Source organism: Helobdella robusta (assembly GCF_000326865.2).
Source record: "Helobdella robusta unplaced genomic scaffold HELROscaffold_17, whole genome shotgun sequence".
In the NCBI taxonomy this organism is placed as follows: domain Eukaryota; kingdom Metazoa; phylum Annelida; class Clitellata; order Rhynchobdellida; family Glossiphoniidae; genus Helobdella; species Helobdella robusta.
The window spans coordinates 762,902-779,821 of record NW_008703942.1 but is presented as its reverse complement, the minus strand read 5'-3'; the positions used below and the strand labels follow the sequence as shown (position 1 = coordinate 779,821).

The 16,920-nt window shown below is 30.1% G+C and overlaps 1 protein-coding gene across 1 annotated transcript; it reads left to right on the top strand.

The window, feature by feature from the left end:
• Positions 1–2,870: 2,870 nt before the first annotated feature.
• HELRODRAFT_130000 (hypothetical protein) lies at positions 2,871–15,814 on the top strand (the record flags this gene model as incomplete). The annotated part of the gene is made up of 20 exons (XM_009015903.1): positions 2,871–2,923; positions 4,123–4,176; positions 4,236–4,270; positions 4,335–4,403; positions 4,510–4,597; positions 6,491–6,599; positions 6,706–6,780; positions 8,186–8,279; positions 9,913–10,030; positions 10,333–10,541; positions 11,017–11,053; positions 11,188–11,233; positions 12,343–12,428; positions 13,602–13,742; positions 13,959–13,978; positions 14,612–14,746; positions 15,011–15,035; positions 15,238–15,341; positions 15,551–15,656; positions 15,736–15,814. Coding segments are annotated over 20 exons (1,683 nt in total), but the record flags the coding sequence as incomplete, so codon positions are not given.
• Positions 15,815–16,920: the final 1,106 nt, after the last annotated feature.

Genomic DNA, 16,920 nt, shown 5'->3' with positions numbered 1-16,920 from the left:
CTGTTTGTAAAATTCATTAAGGAGCGTTAACGAACATAACGAAAAAAATGGCGCTTTAAATTGATTAATTGATTGATTGATTGATTGATTGACTGACTGACTGACTGACCGACCGACCGACCGACCGACCGACCGACCGACCGACCGACCGACCGACCGACCGACCGATTGATTGATTGATTGATTGATTGATTGATTGATTGATTGATTGATTGATTGATTGATTGATTGATTGATTGATTGATTGATTGATTATACATGTATATGCTGGCAAAAGACCAAATTCTTGACAATAAGTAATAAATTCCAACGATTTATTAGTGTTTTTCAACCTGTATTCGAATTTTTCATATACATATAAAACATACCCCTTCTTGTCATATAAAAATATATTATATTGCTTCGCATATTGCTTCTCTCTATGTCGAATCTTTGTTTACAAATGTTTCCGTTCATGACACAATTGGTATTATCATCAATAGTGTTTATCACTCAGACGTGCTTCCCTTTAAAATACTAACAAACATCTCAAATCTCTTCTCCAAGTTGCACCACCAAAGCACCTTTCCACACTCCCACTGGCAAGCTATACAAGCAAATTGACAGTGTGGCTCACCACTCGGTGTCCTGTTCGCAAATTTCCATTTAGGATATATTTAGAGCAAAACGTTTAGAGACAATCCGGAATTAAAAATAAACATTTATGCCAAATATGTTGACAATATCTTCGTCGCATTGGATGATCCGGAACAACTCAACCAGCTACTAGCAACCCTGAACCAATCAAAATTGAATTTCACCATCGAGCACGAATGAAAATTCATTGCCATTTCTGGATGCATGACGAACACAGATTTACAAGTTATAGATCATATAATATATAGCGTATTAAACATACATATACTCCTTTACTTTGGTGTTTTTCCTAATTACATAATTTGGTGTTTGTTTTTATTCAGACCGACAAAAACAAAATCTGTTACAACCATATATATTTATTTATATAAGAATTAATATATATGATTCTAAATATTGAATTATATGTAGGAAGTGAAATAAAACGTTTGATCAAAACGTTGTAGAACAATTACGTCAAAACGCTATATTTTTACAAGTAAATGTAAACAATCACTCGCTGGAGTCCCCAAGCATCAATTACAGTGGATGCGTCACTGCTTCTTTTGCTTCCAAAGCGTACAATATTAAGTCAATTTCAGTTTAAAATTCCATGGTTAAAACATAGAAATTGTTACTGTGATATTTGTCTGGTTTACTTTATGGTTCATTACGAAGCCTAACCTCAAAAATATCATTGTTTTTGTTATATCATTTATATATTAAAAATTTATTTACAACAACAATATATAGAAAATATACAGTATTGTTATGTAGTGAGTTTATTAACAACAACATTATATAGAGAATATACACATTTATTGACAACAACATCCTGTTTTGACAATATATATCTTCAATCTCTCATCAAAAAATTAATTCGCTTCAACAACCTACCTGCATCATATCCTACCGTCACTCAGATATTCAACACACTCGATTCAAGGCTGTTCAAGAAAATAGAAAATAACAACAACCACGTCATCCATCCTCTACTACCACCAACCAAAACTACAACACACAACCTTCGTCAGCGCAAACATAAATATCAAGTCGTCGCCCAATCTACATACCAGGAAAAGACCTTCATCACAAGACACCTCAAACATATTAGCACTTAAGAAAACTTCATCATTACTGAACTAGTTTTTACTTATTGGTCACCTCACTTTTATCGAACACCTCACTAACTCACTAAGTCATCATTTAGTCTATTAATAAGTCATCAAATATATTAATACTCATTAAACTTTTTCACACACAGGCCTAGCCTTTATTTATCGATCACCTCACTAAGTCACCATCTAGTCTATCAATTTGCCGTTACTTCATTTTATATTCCATCGTCAATTACTTTTCTTTTATTTGTCTTATTATTATTATTTATTTTATTCTAACATATTTTATTCTTCATGTTTTATTATTTCTCTTCTTCACTCTTTGTATTTATTTTCTCACTTATTTGTTTAATTTTGTTTCACTGCCTTGCATGTTGTTACAGTTTCTGCGTCTGTCAGATCCTGATTTTTAAAGAATAATAATAATAATAATAAAAAAAAACTGAGTAACTTTTTTCAGCCTTACAAAAACTGACACTCTTGTTTTCAGTTTTAAGATTTTTGGCTAACTAATGTTCCTTCTTCCATTATAGAATATAATGAATATATGACGTCAGTGCTTTTCATGCTTTCCAATAACGCAATAGGAAGCATACCAAAGGGTAATTCCAGTCTAAAATTCCATGAAACCAGCGTTGAAGAAAATGTAAATGAGATGGTGTCGTGATGTTCAAAGAGTCTAAGCCCTTTATTACTTCATGACATGTTTTATCCCAGTTCTTGATCATTCGAAATTTGATGTAGTACGTACTCGAACACTGCCATAAGACTGAATGTTTTATACATCACATTTTGCGCTAATAATAATATTTATTCTTTGTTTTTCATCGATGGTTTTAAAATTTTTACTTGATGTTTTGATTTCGTATTGTCCCGATATTGTTTGCGGTGGAGTCGTCGAAGCTATCGTCTGATCGCAAGCAAATATAATTTGTTTTTTTATTCCACTAGCTCTGAGAACTAGTAGTGTATTTTATTTTTAAATTGAAAAAATAATTTGTTCAGACCACCTTCTTTTTATAATTTATTTCACTTAACTTGATATTCAATATTAACAACTTTACAATACAATTCTACTATTCTATTCTATTCTATTCTATTCGTATTCATTCGGTATTCTGATTCCAGTCTGAAATGTACAGAGGACTAAGTAGAGCTCAATTGAGTTTCGATTACCTTCACACAAATTCGTTGGTTTCAATTTGATTTATTAATGTTTTTATAAATAAAATAATTATCATCAGTAATATTAATAATTAATTAATGAATCTAATAAAAAAATAAAGATAAATGAATTATTAAGATTCACAAAGTCATGAAATAATAAAAATATTCAAAATTTGTTCTAGTCTTTCTTAGCTTATTCCTTAGTTTTTAATTTTTTTTTACTTACATTGAAATGTAAATTTTAGATTGATGTCAATTGTTTTCTTAAATCTTAAACTAATTAAACTATTAAACTTTAATTTTATAGCAAGCAATCTGAGTTTTAATTCCATTCTTTTGAAATTAAACAAAACATATTCATTGTTTAATATGATCAGCAATTATTTTTTATTTATGATTTATAATAATAATAATAGAAAGGTCACTATAATTATCCACTTAAAATGATCTACTGCAAACTAATTGCGAATGTCTTTGATGATTAAGCAAAATGATATGAAGGCTTTGTTCAGATTCCTTTGCTTCTGGGATTATTCTGATAGCCATTTTAGTTTTTCACTCATTAAAAAAATGATAGAACTGAATAGGCTTCTACTATGGAAATACTATAAAAATATCAATGAAGCATAAATCAAAGGAACTTTTTCACAAAGTTTGATTAAATAATGAACTAATAAAGTACTTATTTTTATTATTAAAAAAATAATGAATTAAGTAAGCAGCTTGTATGATATAATTTGGATCATTTAAAATGTACATTGTAGTATTGCAAAATTTAAATTATGCAATAATGAAATACATTTAAAATGCAGAATTAATTTGAGTTTTTTATTAAAATAACATCCTCTAGATAATAAATTCATTTATGTATGTTTGTAAAATAATTTATTAATTGGAAGGATTGTTAGGTAATATGAAGGGCAATTAAAATCATTTTTTTTACAATATTTTTACATTTCAACTAATTTTCTTGAAGATATATGCTTTTTTTTATAACAGTAATAACATTAAATACAATAATCATTTTCATTCAATCGAAATTGAATTAATTGATTTTGAAGATGTCCAGCCATAAAAAATTATCAGTTTTTTAAATTTCATCTATTAAGTATTTTCAATTTATTATCTTTATTAGTTTGATAATAATCTTTCTAATCTGACACAGACTACCTAAATTTTTTAATGCTGTATTGAAGTTTGTTGCAATTTATTTTAATCTTAGAACTACCCATGAATTTTTGTTTGGAGCCTTAGCAGAACTCCTAGACAATGCCAGGTAGCTTTGTATTTGTTTATTAATTTTACATTTTAATTGATGAAAATTTATTTTTTCAGAGATGCTTTTGCAACAAAAATCAACATTCATTCAAGTAACATTTTGTATATATTCATTTTAATTATTAGTCTATTATAACTGTATATTAATGTTGACAGTTTCTGATTCATCGTTGAGAGGTGGTTACATGTTGTGCTTCTTAGATGATGGACAAGGAATGTCTCCAGGTATATTATGTTTAGTGAAATTCATAGAATTTTTTTTATGCAACAATATTGTTATATAATAAATGTTTATCCTCAACTACAAATGTTTTTGCACTTGTTACCACAGAGGAAGCTTCTGATATAATTACTTTTGGCAAATCAAAAAAATCGTTAGAATCACAGATGATTGGGAAGTATGGCAATGGCTTGAAGTCGTGAGTAACATTTGATGTTAATTGTTATAAAGTATATTTGCATTTTTAATTAAATACTATTCAGTTGATTCAGTTCTAAAAGGATCTCTAACTTTTTTATCTTTTGGTAATTTAACATCAACATTTTTTAGAATAAATTGGTCGTAAAAGAACTGGAGGTATTTGTACAATCAAAAAAATTATTATCTGGAAAATAGAAATTTGCTTTGTTATTCATTTGTTATTGTTATTCGATGTTTGACCAATTTTTGATATTGTTTTTGTTCTCTTTAGACTGTTTAAAAACTCTTTAACTCCATGTCCTAGTTTAAACAAACTAATGGTTCAATGTTGTCATATGTCAGAGTTCCTCATTTTTTCATTGATAAAATGCAATTAGATTGATTTGCAGCCTGTAAATGCAAATGGAAGTTTAAAAATTCCCACAAAGCTTGATAGCTTTGTATATTTTGTTCATGTTGACTATTAAGTTTTGTCCATAAGCTGAATTGTGTCTTCTTGAATGCTTCTAAGTGTGTTGTCATATGTTCAATAGTTTTATTTTAATTGCTTATGAATTTTTGACATATTCTAATTAATGAAAACATTTGTCGTTATAAATAAATTAAAATCATATCAGCAGGGTAAAATGTATAAATTGCAGCTTTCTCCATAATCAGCATTTATTTATTTGTACTAAACTTTTACATTATCGATTTAAATTCAATCAATCAATCAATCTTCGCTTAGCGTCCAGAGACCCAGTTCCCCTGTGGTAGGACGTTGTTTTCTTTGCCATCAATTTTTTGCTCCAAATTAGGCGATCAGTTGTATCCATTTTATTTAAATTTAGAGCTTTCATGTAATGCTCGATTGTTTGCGACCAGGTCTTCTTTGGACGGCCTTTGGGACGTGTGCCAGGTATTTCAACATCTGCAAGAGAAGTTAAGGCACTGTTTCTACTTCGTTTGACATGACCAAACCACCGCAGACGGTGTTGCCGGCATTTGTTCTTTATATCATCTAAACCAGCACAACGCAGGATTTCGGTAGATTTGATGTGGTCACCAATTTGTTGCATCCATTGGAGCATTTTTATATCGGTTTGGTGAAGTTGTTGTTCCAGTTTGGTTGTCATTGGCCATGTTTCTGAACCACATAACAACACCGTATCACAGATTTATAAAGTCTTGATCGTTGTGGTAGTGGGATGTCACGCCGCATCAATATAGAAGCTGTACGTATGCGTACTCGAACGGTAGCTTCAACTGTTCCAGTACAATCCAGAACACTGATTTTGACTTTAAATCCATGATCGGCGAGTCTGGTGTTCCAATCTTCAAACATCTGTGCTGCATTCTGCTCAGACGTGGCTGTTAAAATGACATCATCAGCATACATTAGATTCCAAATGTCATCAGTGCGTATTGGCTTTCTTCCATCACAGTTATAAATAGCAGTGGACTGAGAATTGAGCCTTGGTGGACTCCAACGCCGATGTCAAATGTGCTGACGAGAGTCTTAGTATTATCCATTTAAATTAATCTTTGTGATAGCACATTCAGCGGTTAGTTATATACATAAAATTTTTAAATACTCAGAAATTTAATAAGTGGCATAATCTTACACAATGAGACGAATTTTACACAATGGGATGAATTTTTAAAAAATAAAAAATCTTTTCATGTTTTCAAGTCAGTATGATTTTAGTTAGACATATGTTTGGAAAAATTTGTGATGAAAATCCTGATTATATGTAGGTATGAAAATGACCATTGGGCGATGTTTATAGACTTCTTTATTCTCCTAGTGAATGTGAAATTATTTGGTTATAAAATACTGTACTAATGTTTTCAGTTTGGATTAAGATACTTTTCCAAGTTGAGTATTTTAAATTGATTTTGTATTTTTTAGTGGGTCAATGAGAATAGGTAATGATTTGATGCTGTTTACAAAAAAAGAATCAAACATGACCTGTGTCTTTCTGTCCAGGACATTTCATGAAATCGAAAAACTTGATGAAGTTTGTTTTTTTTTGTTACTTTTAAAACTTAATAAGATGTTATAATTTCTAACATTTTGTATCAGTTCACATTCAGCCTTAAAACTGTTTTTTGTACATAATGCAGATTATAGTGCCGATGCCATCTTTTGATGCAAATACGAAAAGGCCAGTGACTAGAACCCCTCGTGATAAAGAAAAAGTAAATTTAATTACGTTTTTCAGACCTGAATTATTTTTATAACTGTTGTTGTACGAGACGTAATAGTTGATTATAACCTTCGCAGTACTTGGTACTTGCTAATATATCTACTATATTAGCAACATATTCATTACCAATCCATTGTATCATGTTAGAGTCCCATGCGTAACTTTTTCAACTAGAACATCGGTTTTTCAAGTTGTCATTGCAGTTGAGTAGACTGTCAAGAGTTTAACAACTTGTGAATGAGATGTATATATTTATGCAATCTAATAGTGCTTGTTTCCTTACAGCAACAACACAACACACGTTTAGACGACATTTCCCCCGAGATCGGGGGTTGCCGTTTGGCTACCTATAATGAAACCGAAATACCCCTCGACGCCATCGCCATTCACATCTGTCATTCGCCTCAGTATCACGCAATCCCGCTTTCACTCTGTCTTTCTCCACCTGCTCTTTCCATCCCAATCGCGGACGACCCCTTCCTATCACTCCTTCAACCTCGAACTCCAACGCTCGCCTAATCCCGACCCTTTCATCCCTTCTCAACACATGTCCATACCACCGCAATCTCGATCTCCTTATCAATGTCACAATGTCCTCATTCAGTCCCATCATCGACATCAGCTCTGTACTACTCCTCCTATCCTTCACTTTAACCACACACATCATCCTCACCCTTACAAATGTTTCCTTACAAATATTTCAAAAGTTTTATTCTTCTTAACCTCAAGAAACTTTTTTTCATGTTAGCCATCTCAATTTATTAGCATTGATTTGAAGCAATTCATGTCATTAACTAGTTTCAGGAGGTTTATATCATTGAAGGCACAGTGTGCACGTGAACACTTACGTGCATGAAAAATGCGTCAGGAAGTTTTTAGGAGATGATCTCTTTCTATGCACTTGAGCCAAATCAATTGAGGTTCTGTTTTTGAAACAGTGGAGGTGTCAATTAGTGGAAAATAAATTAGTGGGAAAGCAGGAAAAATCTAAGTTTTGATATAGGAAAACTAAAAATTTAATAGAATGCAATGTTTAAAATGTGGTAATAATTTCTCAAAAAGAACAAGCAAGTGGATAATCTGTGTTTGCTGTTGTATCCTCGTGTACTATTTTCTTGCTGCTGTAGCTTTTTATAGTGTCCTGAAAAATTATGCGCCGCCAAAAACGTATCTGTCATTATTCTTATAATTAATTGGGATTTCACAGGAAATCATTGTAATGGAAATTATTTAGTAGTAAATTTTTTCAGGATCTATATCTGAGTTTATTGTTATGGCGGTTAATTAATTTTTAGAGTTTTTATCATGAGTAATATCAAATTATTTGAATGGATATATTTTTAGCAATAACGCATAAGATATTTGAATATAGTAAAATTATTTTTTGTAAACTGCAGCACACTCAAGAAATGGAGCTCATATTGAAATATTCTCCATTTAGAACGGATGCTCAGTTCATGAAAGAGTTTGATAAAATTGAAAAAACATCAGGTATATGATTTGTATTGAAATTGTTGAATCACTTTTTTTAAATGTTTGTAATGTTCAGTTTGCATATGCTTGATATATGTAGGACTTGTATTATAATAATTGCATTATGAGTCTCTGCTCGAGCCAGAGCACAATGCTTATCCTATAAATGAACGTAAAATTTTAATCCACGTTACACGTTACAGTCCACTCTTGTTGTAAATCTATCCATTAAGTTGAATCGACGTCTGTCTGTCCGGAACTCAAAGACCATCATACCCATATGATGGGATGCTTTTGTGTGCATACATAATGCGTATGTGCGTCGTGTGGTGTGGACAGTGTACATACAGCCTTAGTGGCAGGATGGTTTAATTTTAATAAGTATAGAATAACATGTAAGCAGTTCTGCGTTTGACAGAGTTGCATTATAAAGAATAAAGAAATAAGATATAATAATTTTGGTTTTTTTGTTACAAAAAATATTTCATTGGGTGACACAATTTGGAAGTAGCTGGTAATTTTTATTCAATGCAGTAGGTCAAGGAATGTTTCATATATGTAAAGTTTATTAAGTGAGAGATGTCCCACGTAAACGAAATAATAAAAATTTCACTTTCTCACAAGCACATGATAAGGGCAGTGTCACCCATCTGCCCAGCTGCATCTGCACTGAACTTCAATATAGGAATGAAATTATAGCACCTGAATTTTAACGTTGACCTGAAAGCTTTATTGCATTTTCACCAGCAATCATATGTCAAAATTTTATAAAATTTAATGAATGTGTGGCTTCAATGCTGCTGTTGAGTCCAAAAAGCGAATCATGGGAAGAAACAGATAGGACAGTTCAGTCTAAACTTTCAGGGTTTAGCCCTTGAAAAAAAATTCAAAACGTTCGTTGGAATTTATATTTACAAGTTGAACTTGTTTGACAGATTTTAATATTGGCATTTATGCTCATTTACGTACCTTACGTCCACTTCAATATAAACTGATGTCCTGACTTGACCATTGACATTGCATTACTGCGTCTGATTTATTTCTATTTCTTCAGACGCTTTCTAGAAAATATAAGATTAAAAAGCTAAACTCCTAGCACACTAATAAAATTTTACTTGTCGGATCTATCAGAAATTTTAGTTGTTTTTTAATATTTAGATTAAAATCTACCAATTTGGGATGAAGAATAATTTATTATGATTAAATTCCATGTAACATCACATATCTATTTTTTGACAACGGGAAATATTACTGAAATTATTGAAGGATTCGATTACTATATAACTCTTGATGCTGCTTACAGAAGAGCCATCAAATTTGTCTCACTAACTAGACCCACAAAAACTCAATTGAATTGAATTTTATAATGATCTAAAACGAATCAACCAAACGGTTATATATTTAATTTAAAAATAACTTATTATTTCATTAATTTTAGTTAAATTACGTTGTCGCCATTAAAATGTTATTCAGAGGCATTAAAATATCAGCAAGTATATTTTCTTCCCAGACTAAAAATAGAACAACATCATGATATCATTAGTACGGATCATTTATTACGATTGCAGTTGAGTTGATTACTCAACGAAAATGAATTTCATTCATAATGTTAATTGACGACCAGTTTTATAAATTAAACAAATTCATGAAGGTACTTTGGTTATCGTTTACAACCTGAAATTGCTAGACTCTGGTGAGCCAGAATTAGACGTGAAGACAGATCCATACGATATATTACTTGCTGCTCAGGATGACGATAGCCATGATGGGTCAGTTTTGTGATAGATATTGTTGGAATTTTTTTCACATTATTCTTTGTTAAAGATGTTCTTAAATGTTGCAGGAGACATAAACTAACGTATGATAAATATGTTGGAATCGTACTTTATGTTTTTCTATAATAAACTTAACTTTAAAAATTTAATGGTTGTTTTGGGACTTTGAAAATTGCAAGAGAAAGTTCAAAGACACATTTTTTACCGTTGTCAATCTGTAAACCAATGTTTTTAAATGATCACTTATGTGATATAGTTTTTTAATGCACCACAATATTTTAACGATTGTTATTCAGTTTGATGCCAGAACGCAAATCCTTTCGTTCTTACGCTTCTATATTATACGTTGATCCGCGGATGAGGGTTTACATACAAGGCAAAAAGGTGCGCACCAAGCGTATTATCAGCACTCTATATAAACCGCGTCTCTACAAATACACTTCTGCTCGTTTCAAATCTCGATCCGAGAGGGAGGCAAAAAAATCTGAAGAAGATGCCAGGAATGGTATGATGTTATTATTAATTAATTAATTAATTAATTAATTTATTTATTTATTTATTTATTTGTGACGATTTACAATAATTACTTATAATTTTTTGAATTTTATTCTATAAACCTAACTGTTTTTTACATAAAATTGAATGATGATGTAGGTCAACATTGTTAAAATATTCTACAGATATTTCTTGAACTTTCATTTTTTCAATTTGTTTTTTTGATGGGTATTTGTAGTTAGCAAAAGCTTAATGATTGTGCACACTTAATGTTTCAACAGGCAGGCAACATAATTTGAGCTTAGAGTTTAGATGGCTTATTAGTTCTAGTTTACAAAAACTTCTTAGTCTATTTTGATTATGGATTGAGCTTAGAGTTTAGATGGCTTATTAGTTCTAGTTTACAAAAACTTTTTAGTCTATTTTGATTATAGATTGACACATCGCATGCAATTGATAACTTAAACTTTTATTTATTTCACAAGCTGAACACAGAGCCAGAGAAGCTGAAAGTAAAGCAAAGTAACTTGAAATATGACCTCTATTTGTATTTTCACAGTTTTCATTCATTATTAGTTTTATATAATTTGTTTTTATTATCAACCATATATTTTTGCTTATTTATTTACGTATCTATTATTGTTTCATTATGATAGGGACCTGGAAATAAAATGTGGAAAAATGCCTGATAAAGAACAAAGGGTGAGTTTATTTTTTTCGCTTATAAAATTTTCAAACTAACGCTTGCTAAAATTATTTCAATAAGTTTTTTCAAGGTAATTTTAAAGTTTTTTTTTTTTATTAAAAATGGTCCTCTTTAATCCCTAGCCAAAACATTGAGGAAGATGACATTTACCTTTGTCAATTTTCAAACTTTTTTTATCTTTGGCGAATTTTAATTAAATTAACAGAAAAATTGCTACTGTCAACTACGCACTTTTTGGCAGGTCTTTCAATTTTTACTTTCAGTTTCTTTGTCTTTTTGGTACAGATTTAATTTATTATTTGATTATTTGCAAATATCCTAAAAAGTCCTATTTTTATTACTTTTATCTTATGTGCAACTATCCTTTTTAGTTATCCAAGCTCGTTTTTCATCTGTCACAGCTAATTTCCATCTGTAGTTTTTTTATTTCAAACGCTTCCAATCTCTTTTGCCTCTTATCTATTACCCAAATTTTGCATGCATGCAACAGTGTAAAAGACTCAATGGTTTTATCATTTTTGATTTTTCCACAATTTTTTTTTCAAAATGCAAACATCCTCGTGCAGTAACAATTTTTCTGTAAACTTCTTTCCAGCAATTGTGTCTGCATAAGTATACGAACTGATCGACTTGTTTCAATTTTTCTGAATCTATTATTAATTTTTTTGCTTTCTTACGGGTACCCTGAAATCGTTGCTCTTGTTTGGCGTTGCTCTTGTTGACGTGCAATTCACAATCTTTACCGCCTTTGTGTGTGTGATCTCAAACGACGTTTGCAAACCATTTGCACTGAACACCTGGTCACTGCGTCTAACTTTTTGCTTTTATCATCTTTCACCGTCATCTTTTATTCCCTTCTAAAAGTTAAAAGTTTCCATGCTAAAGTCCAATTTTATAATTAGGCTTTTACATCAGGTTGAGTTTCTAGTGTTAATTTCACTATTTTTTAATTTTGTCTGTTTGTAAAACAATTTGACTCCTTCATCTGAGGTATTCGCTTTTTTGTTTTAAGCTACCACAACGTTAATATCTCATTTTTTACTGGATTATATTTTAATGCTCTTCTTATTGTATCTTTTTTTACTTCTTAATTTTCCTGCAACAGATTGAACTCAGAAAAGCGCAGACTCATGCTTTGGAGTTGAGAAAGGAAGCTCAATTGAGAAGACTTATATCTGAGAGAAAGATTAAGTTAGCCTTTAAATTATTTTTGTCTTCATGTTATTATGATATAGATTCACTTCCTTCTAATATTTTTCTTATAGTTACTTTTTTGTAACACTTTTTTTATATAAAGATTAACAACCCTAATTTTATTTATGCTATCTCAGCACTATGTTTTTCAATAAAATGATGCTGCTGACTTTAAAATTAGATTCGTATCAGAAACCGATTTAAAAATATAGTTATTGCAAGATAACGTTGAACAACTGAATTTAAAACTATGCAGCTTTGTTATGAAACCTCTACATTACAATGTACACATCTCCATAACAACGAAATTTTCATTATTTTTAAATGCTTAAACGAAATTTAGCATACTTGCTTGTCTGTGTTAATCAATAAAAACTTTGAAGACATTAATTTTAAAATAAAAATAAGTAACATGCAATTATAATCTAAGTTGTAAGTAAATGAAATTTGTTAGAGTCTTTAATAAAAAATTAGCTGACTTCCTGACACTTAGTTTTTTCACCTCTTGCATTATAGCTTTTATTTGAAAAAAAGTACTTACGATGAAATAAATAAAAGCTACCCTGAAATTTGAAATAAGTTAATTATTATCTTTAAAATTGCCTAATAATTCTGTTCATATTTTAAAAAATATAATTACATAGTTGATTCTATAATTTGTTGACCTGCCTGTAAATGCTCGCTCTTCATGACTTTTCAAAATGCATGCCGAACTTTTGATGTTGTTGAAGAGTTAGTGAGGAAATGACTAAACTAAATTATGGATAATCTTTACAAATTAACTACAAATCAAACAGTATTTTGATTAAAATATTTTGTAGCAAAAGTTTTGCCAACACCAACGTATTAATTGAATGGAATGAAGAACTCAATAAATTTTCATAAAAATTAAGTTCAGGCTGAAAATTTTAAGGGTATCTGGAAACTATGGAACACTAAAGTAATTTAAAATACTAATGATAGAATACAAATGTGATTGAATGCTTGTCCAAATTGAAGTCCAAATGATTGAAAGATTGCTAAACTTTATATTACCGTCATTTTGAAATATATAATCATTCAAAATCAAATTTTTTTTCCTTGTATGGAGTGTTTTGAAATTTTTAATTTTGTGTTTTATAGATTTTTCATTATAATTACGAATCTATTTTACGTACTGTTCTTAACCAGGTCTTTGAAAGAACCTAAACAACTAAATTTTGTTTTTGGAGTAAATTTGGAGAATAGAAGCAGGGATGGTATGTTCGTTTACAACTGCAGTCGTCTCATCAAGATGTACCAAAAAATCGGACCACAACTGGAAGGCGGAGTGTTAGTTTTTTCGATTTTAATTTTTCGGAATTTCTATGATTCAATATATTTTTCTAAAGCACTTGTTATACATATATATATATATATATATATACATATATATATATATATATATATATATATATATATTTGTGTGTGTGCGTGTGTGTGTGCGTGCGTGCGTATGTGTACTAACAATTTACAACGTTTCAAATAAAAAAATTATTCTTACTTCAGGCTGTGTAAAGGCATCGTTGGTGAGTTGCGGTATCTTTGTTTTTTATTAAGTTCAGGAACAACAACTGAATCATGCTCTATAACATTTTTTTCATGGTAATAATTATAAAAGTTGTAATGAGTTCAATTCATAAAAATGTTATGTGAAAATAATATATTATGCTACAAATATATGCAGTATATATACATACATTTTTTGTTTAACCAAAACAATTATTTGATTGATTTTTAAATGTTTGCGCCTTTTCGTTACATCTTCTATGGATTCGATTGTATACTCTTATTTTTCATCTTGTCACAACGGACCTGTTAAAAGTTTGCATTAAATTAAAATCTATTGTTATCAGATCATTTAAATATTCAAAGTAAAAATACATTCATCTTTGTTATTTTAAAATATAAACTCTCTGTTATAATAAAGCAGCACTTGCACTTGCAAATGAATTTTAATGGTTTAATTTGATTTGACTGTTTCATACATTTTAACAGCTAATGGATGCTTTAGAAAATATATTTTCATTTAAATTTTCACTCACTTCAGAGCATGTAATATGGACCTTATTTTTTCCACCCGGAACAAATTACCTAAGCATATTTTTTAATGTTTGCTTCATCATTCATAATAATTTTTTGCATTCAAAACATTTTCATAGGCGTTGTAGATGCTCCATATTTAGTTCTGGAACCGACACACAACAAACAAGATTTTGCAGATGCCAAAGAGTACAGACATTTACAGCAAGCTATGGGAGAACACATGCTACAGTATTGGAGGGATATCGACATTGGTGATGTTTTACTTAGCACATTAATTCATTTTCATTAACATTTATGTGCTGATGTATTGTGAGCTCTGAATTAATAAAGTTCAAAATTATAAAGGATGTTCAATTATGTCTGTAAGATTTTATTCAAAATCGATTAGCTTTTGAGGACTATAAATTCAGTATGAATGAGTGGATTGAATGAAATTTGTCGTTGTGTGTTTGCAAAGGTGTTCAAACCTAGAATTTAATTTTATAAACAATAAAATAATTTAAAACATTTTTCAGCCCAACAAGGAGTTTCAAAATTCTGGTTAGTTAATTTTAAGAATTGAACTTTTTCTTTTTAAAAATAAAATATTATTTTTAAACGTGCATTTCGTATTATCACATTTTTCTATTTAAGAATTTTTTCAATGTAATTTTTTAGTAAAAAATAGTAAGGATAAATCGTTGCTTTTTAAAAAACTAAGTTGTTTTTGTTTGTTGTTAGTAAAATTTGTTATCACTTCTAGGGAAAACTTTGGTTACATTAGTCCCAACTGGCATGCATTACCATCTTCAGATCCTAAATATGTGCGGAAAAGAACTGCGAAAGTTCAAATAACTCTGCAATGTGGTTAGGCATTAACTATGTTTTCTCAGATAAAATTTTGGACACTAATAAATTTATTATCACAATTTAAGGTGCTCATTATTTGGCATGCAGATAAATAACCATGATTGTTTATGAAATAAAAAAAAATTCGAAATGTTTCCCGTTGCTAAATTAACCGAAATTTTTCACTGGAATGTTGTGTTTAATTTTATGTTATTCCTGTTTGCAAGATCTCTGCTTGAAATGGCGCATCATTCCTTATTCCTCCAACAACATCAGCAAGGTCTTCCCTGATGACTGGGTCTGCTCCATGAACCCCGACCCAGCCCACAATCGGTAATTTTGCATAAATTTTTATTTTTTGTCCTGCATCATTTACCTTAATTGATCGAGTTTACTGATTTTTGTTAACCAGTTGTTCATCAGCTGAGGAGAAAATGAACCTTCCAGAAGGCCTCCTCAAGAAAATTGTTAAGACGAAAGAACAGAAGGAAAAAGATCTTGAAGAGGTTGCATTGTATAACTTATATTGTTATTATTATTATTATATATGTCAACAGGTTTCAGATTTTTTTTAATATTTACTCAAAACGCATTACCTTGCCTATACAATTTTTTGGTTAAGCTTCATCATTACATGCGTTTTTTTTCATATGTCTTATAAGTATGTCTTTATCTATGTGCATGTGGTTGAGTGCATGTCCGGGTGTCGTCTGTTGAGATGCATGCTCTAAGGGTCTGCAGAAGTTGAGTCCAGGTCAACTTAATATATGTGCTTGGTTATAATTTAAGTCTGTATTTATTTAATTTTTACTATTAGATGTTGATGACATATATTAAATTAAACAAATACTACAAGTTGATGACAAATATGATTTATTTATTTAATAGGAAATAAAGAAAAAGCAATCTCAGTTAGAAAAAATTCAGGTATTTCAATGTTTTTGCATTTACAAGTTTGTCATTAAAATTATTAATAAATCATTTTAAAAAATTGCTGATCAGATTGATAAACATTTTAAAGTATCCTGTTATCTTTTAGAAATCCGCACCTCGAAAGCGAACTGAATCATCCTCATCCTCTCAATCCTCATCTGACGACAGACACACATCGGTTGGTTTGCAATATTTCTACAATAATTTTTTCTGTATTCACATTGCATTTTTTCAAACTAAATCTGATTGTATTTAATTTACAAACTTAAACTTAACATAACATAAAGAACAATGAGCGCAGATTTAAAACCCATAAGCCCACATCACCAAAAATAAACTATTACAACGTTCACATAATAATTCTAATAAAAAATAACCAATTGCACACAAACCTCACAAAACTCACATGCACAATCATACATACACAAAACCATACTCGTAGCAAACCCACCAAAAGCACACAATATTTTTGAGAAATTCTGTATAGGGAAGTGATGGCTGCTATTGGTCAAATTTAAAATTTATTAAATGTTTGGATAATATATATTTTGTGAAACTTAAGGTGTGTGTCTATATATATATATATATATATATATATATATATATATATATATATATATATATACTATAAATTCTACCGAATGTTTGGCGTTAATATCTTTGT